At 68.3% G+C, this 2442-nt stretch overlaps 1 protein-coding gene across 1 annotated transcript in view; it reads left to right on the forward strand.

Moving 5' to 3' along the window:
• Positions 1 to 2442, forward strand: part of Jag2 (jagged 2) — a 27003-nt gene that overhangs the window by 8658 nt on the left and 15903 nt on the right. The window contains exons 9-10 of the mRNA XM_013012730.1: positions 1661 to 1791; positions 2128 to 2247. Coding sequence (XP_012868184.1) covers positions 1661 to 1791; positions 2128 to 2247 — 251 coding nt within the window. The remainder of the gene's footprint in view (positions 1 to 1660; positions 1792 to 2127; positions 2248 to 2442) is intronic.

The raw sequence follows: 2442 nt of genomic DNA on the forward strand, positions 1-2442 counted from the left end.
TGGGTTGATCTGGTGGGAGGTGGTGGAAGCAGCCTCCTGCCGAGCCTGGCCGCAGGGTGGGAGGCAGCCCCGGGCCTCTTCACCAGTGGCTCCCAAATGCTGGAGCGTCAGACAAGACGAGCGGATGGGGTGGAGGGTTGGGAGGGATGACCTTAAGGGGCCACACCTGGTGCTAGGTCCGGGGCAGGAGGCGGGTGTAAGGCTAGAAATCCCAGCCCTGTCCTGGTGTGGAGGCAGACGCAGAGCTGGTGAGCCCAGCAGACACCCTCCTGCCCTTGGTGTAGGGCACTACTCGATGGCGGGCCTGTGGTCAGTGCTGGACCGCACAGAGGGCCCCCACTGGGGCAGGAGAGGGGCACCCCCTCCCACAGTGCAGGAAGGCTGTGGCTGCACCGGAAGATGAGGGGCGGAATTCAGGGATGGGGCCTGGGGCAGTAGGTGAGCCCAGCTACCTCCTCCTGGCCCTGTGGGTGAGGCCAGGCCAGGGCTCGGGTTTCAGCGGGGACATCCCCCTCCCCGGCCGGATGCTGAGGAGATGGCTATGCCTTCCTGCTGCCCCTCCCCACACCCGGACTGCTGGCAGGAAAGTGGGAAGTGGGGTCTGGTGTGTGCCCCGCCCAGAGCTGACTTCATTCCTTAGGACCCAGGAGATCTGGGGTCCCCGTGTGCCCGTGCCACTCCCTGGGGGTGACCCGGGGCCTGCGTGTCACCTGCCCCCTCTTGTCTCCCCTGTGGCCTGGAGGGAGGATCTGTGGTGCAGACGTCAGGCCCACTGTGGACCTGCCCTGAGCACAGCGGGCTGGATCCACAGCCACCTGCTCCCAGCCTCAGTTTCCCAGTTCCCAGCCTGGGTGAGCTGGGCTGCTAACCTTGGCTCTGTGTGACTCCAGGCGGCTCAGGAAGGGCTGTGGTTCTTTTCTAAAAATAACTGGTCGGGTGCCGGTGTGGAAGTGCTGTGGCCTGGACGTCATTCCTGCCCCGTAGGGCCTGGGCATCCTGGGCCAGGTCCTCAGAGACCTGTCTGGGACTGGAGGGCAGCCTGCCAGGCCCAGGACCCCAGGCTGCTACCAGCTGGCTCTGCATGGGGAGCCTGCTCACCCCTGGCAGCACCCGCAGAGGAGATGCAGAGGCCCCAGTGCCACCCCCAGGGCAGCCCCCATGCCTCTGCTGCCGGGAGCTGCCCCAGTGCGGGCCGTCTGTCAGACTGCCAGACAGCGGCCTGTCTGTGAGGTGTGCCCCACGTAGGCTTTGCCGAGAGTTGGGTCCTTGGGCAGCAGCAAGGTCACACCGAGCCCCCAAGGTCACACAGCCAGGATGGCCAGAGCTTCTCCCCAGATCTTCCCGGTTGCCGCCGTGGGTGCTGGCGCTCCTGGGCCACGCTCCCTGGGCGTGGCTGGGTCTGCCTCTCCCGGCGCCTGCTCTTGGGGCCTGGCTCAGGATGAGTCCTAGAATAGCTCAGGGAGGAGTGACAGGGCAGCTGGAGCTGACTGTCAGAGCCCGCAGCCGGGAGTGCCTGGGACTGGGGGCTGGCCGACGGGCTGTAACCTCTGCCTGGCTCCGAGGTGCTCTGGTTCAAAGTCCTGAGCCGGTTGGCTCTGCGTGTGGGGGAGCACTTCTGCACCTGCCGCCCGGCTCACAGCCTTGCCCCCGCGGCCCCCAGGTGCAGCTACGGCTGGCAGGGCAAGTTCTGTGATGAGTGTGTCCCGTACCCAGGCTGCCTGCACGGCAGCTGTGTGGAGCCCTGGCACTGTGACTGCGAGACCAACTGGGGCGGCCTGCTCTGCGACAAAGGTAGCCGGCGGGCGTGGGGCGGGGGGGTGCGGGGGGCGGCCTGCTCTGCGACAAAGGTAGCGGGGGGTCAGGGGTGGCGGGGGGCGGGGGCAGTGGGTGGTAGCCGGTGGGCGGTGGGCAGTGGGTGGTGGGCAGTAGGTGGTGGGCAGTGGGTGGTGGGCAGTAGGTGGTGGGCAGTGGGTGGTGGGCGGTGGGCGGTAGGCGGTGGGCGGTGGGCGGTGGATGGTAGCTGGTGGGTGGTGGGCGGTGGGCGGTGGGCAGTGGGTGGTGGGCAGTGGGCAGGGACACCCTCAAGCTCCAAAGCCTGTTCTCTGAGAGCCCTGCTCCTCTCCCCAGACCTGAACTACTGTGGCAGCCACCACCCCTGTGTCAATGGGGGGACCTGCATCAACGCAGAGCCCGACCAGTACCACTGCGCCTGCCCAGATGGCTACTCCGGCAAGAACTGCGAGCGGGGTGAGAGGCTGGGCAGTGGGCCTGGCCGGGCGTGGGGTGAGAGGCTGGGCAGTGGGCCTGGCCGGGCGTGGGGCGAGAGGCTGGGCAGTGGGCCTGGCCCGGCGTGGGGTGAGAGGCTGGGCAGTGAGCCTGGCCGGGCGTGGGGCGAGAGGCTGGGCAGTGGGCCTGGCCGGGCGTGGGGTGAGAGGCTGGGCA

The sequence above is a fragment of the Dipodomys ordii genome, unplaced genomic scaffold (genome assembly GCF_000151885.1).
Source record: "Dipodomys ordii isolate 6190 unplaced genomic scaffold, Dord_2.0 Scaffold2, whole genome shotgun sequence".
In the NCBI taxonomy this organism is placed as follows: Eukaryota; Metazoa; Chordata; class Mammalia; order Rodentia; family Heteromyidae; genus Dipodomys; species Dipodomys ordii.